Source organism: Penaeus japonicus, unplaced genomic scaffold, assembly GCF_977035675.1.
Source record: "Penaeus japonicus unplaced genomic scaffold, GWHDUDI00000001_assembly GWHDUDI00000031, whole genome shotgun sequence".
Classification (NCBI taxonomy): domain Eukaryota; kingdom Metazoa; phylum Arthropoda; class Malacostraca; order Decapoda; family Penaeidae; genus Penaeus; species Penaeus japonicus.
The window spans coordinates 13,238,438-13,240,937 of record NW_028234433.1 but is presented as its reverse complement, the minus strand read 5'-3'; the positions used below and the strand labels follow the sequence as shown (position 1 = coordinate 13,240,937).

The following is a 2,500-nucleotide window of genomic DNA, read 5'->3' as shown; positions in this document are numbered from 1 at the left end:
CTATCAGAACAGCTGCAAGTAAATTAGATATGTGTTGACAGCATTTGATATTATTAGCTGTAATATCTATTGATACCCAATAAATTTGCTGAAACTGGAAAGCACCAGTATGTGGAATAGTTAACTTCAACATAGTTATATTAAACCATACTTTATTGAGTATATTGTATAAAGGAGCAGACATGAAGGCAAAGGGAAAAACAGCATTGTTAGGTTTAAAAAACAATCTATTCAAAGTAAAGGCCACTATTCCCTTGGGTTTAATTAGTGTATTAATCTGTATAAGCATGATCTTTTATCTTTATTACCTTGTAAGTATTAATGGAAAGTGCTTCATGCAGTAGTGTTATTTTTGTACTTAAATATAACTTTTTTATTTGTTTTTCAGGGGTTAAAGGTGTCCAGGTTGAAGAATTATGGAGTCTTGATGAAGAATCATTTGCCAAGCTCAAGTAAGTGATATAAGATTGTGTCTACTTCAATGTCTGCACAGTATTCTGGTATTTGTTTTTATTCCAAAGATAATGTGAGAAAAAGTAATGTGATATGATATTTCTATATACCCATTGCGAACGGGCATCATGACATATATGACGCAGGAGCTTTGGCCTGACGGTGGGTGTCATGAAGAACATGATGTTTGGGGATTTTGGATCACTGTGCGATTTTATTGTGCTATGAGTAAGAAGTGAGTGTTGATGACAATTGCAGTCATAATTACTATAATTACTGTAATTACTGTAATATGAAACCGAACAGCCAAAACCTAGATGGCACCACTTTCATCTAGCACCAGTAGGAGAGAGAGCCATGAAAGGCACCCATCCACAGTCTCTAGCAAGCACTATCTTTATAAAGCGATGGCACACAGCATGTTGCCGACCTCTTGCTCTAAAGTACCGCTGATGAAGGATGTATAGAATGAGAAGAGGAAAGTGACTCAAACCATGCCCTGTGTCTAAAATGTGCCCCTGTGCCAGTAGGGATGCCTTTTACTCTGGCACTCACAGTTATAAGCACAAGTTTCCTTCCTCTTCCCTACCTCCTCATGTTATCTTCAATGTGGATGGTTACATATTTTGTATTCATTCATAATGAATGAAAAAAATAAAATTGTTCTCCTCCCATAAAACAGCAATACTTCTATCACACTGAGCTGATATGGATTCTATTCTACAATTTTAGTCAACTGCAGTATTCATAGAGCCTATCATATGACATATAAGTCTCTAAACAAAATAAAACACAAAAATGGCTCTAGTTATACAATGACTGCAAGAGAGTGGGAAAAGTCAGTGTGTGAAGCTGCTTCACTCTGAAATAAAACCCATGCTGGAGACTGGCAAGCAAATCTATCCCCTGTCCGCAATGGGTTAAGAAAATACAAAAAAACATGAACTTATCTGTGGTTACTCATTTGTTTGAGATGGATGATAAACTTCTGATTGCAGGCCAGTGCATGGTTTGATCTTCCTGTTTAAGTGGCAACAGGAAGAGCAACCCTCCGGCACAGTTGTCCAGGATAATCGTCTAGATAAGATATTCTTTGCTAAACAGGTAATCTTTTTTTCATGTTTGTGCATTGATAGGTTAAATATTTATTATTGTAAACTTAGTGTCAAATTTGAAGAAAATTTTAGTGCTAAATAATTTGTTATTTTATGCTCTTTTTCAAATCTTGTGAATCTTTGTCTTTTGTTACAGCTAAATCAGAAGATAACCTGAAACAGTAAGGCTGATTATTGAAAATATTTTTATAATAAGACATGATTTTTTATAATGTTTTGCTTCTTCCAGATGATAAACAATGCGTGTGCAACACAAGCAATCCTCTCCATATTGTTAAACACCAAGCATCAAGATGTACAACTAGGTCCAACTCTATCAGAATTTAAGGAATTCACACAGACCTTCGATGCTCACATGAAAGGCTTAGCTCTTTCCAATTCAGATACAATTCGGAACGTTCATAATTCGTTTGCTAGGTAAGATTTAGAATTTCTGTTTATGTTGATGCTAGTAATGACCTCTTAATTTTATGATACCACTGTAATAGTGATACAGCTACTGGATCCATACTTGACTAGAACATGCTGTAGGGACATGTTAGAAATACACAACATGAAGAAACATTTAAACACAGGAAGACTCCTCAGAACACACAAGTTGGCAAACTTAGCACTCTCAACCCCTCATCCTACTTTCATCCTTCTTTGCTCTAACAAACAGATACACCTACTATAAAGAAAGACTCAGACTAGACTAGATTGATATGCAGACACAGACACAGACACAAATTGTGGTTTGAATTAAATTTGTTCTGTATTGCATATTAATGATTTTATTTTTGTATTACTAGTATTTTTAAGGAAATGAAATGTTTCTAAGCTGTGTTGTTTCCTAATTGAAACATTTTATAATATAAGGGTAATGAAGTAGTACATGTAATTTTACTGCTACCATTTTTGAAGATGTAACTCAAATGATTATCTTATTTCTG

General features: G+C 34.8%; 1 protein-coding gene across 1 annotated transcript in view; it reads left to right on the top strand.

The window, feature by feature from the left end:
* Positions 1 to 2,500, top strand: part of LOC122263193 (ubiquitin carboxy-terminal hydrolase L5) — an 18,093-nt gene that overhangs the window by 2,852 nt on the left and 12,741 nt on the right. Inside the window, 3 exon segments of the mRNA XM_086555710.1 lie at positions 389 to 452; positions 1,452 to 1,557; positions 1,798 to 1,985. Coding sequence (XP_086411836.1) covers positions 389 to 452; positions 1,452 to 1,557; positions 1,798 to 1,985 — 358 coding nt within the window.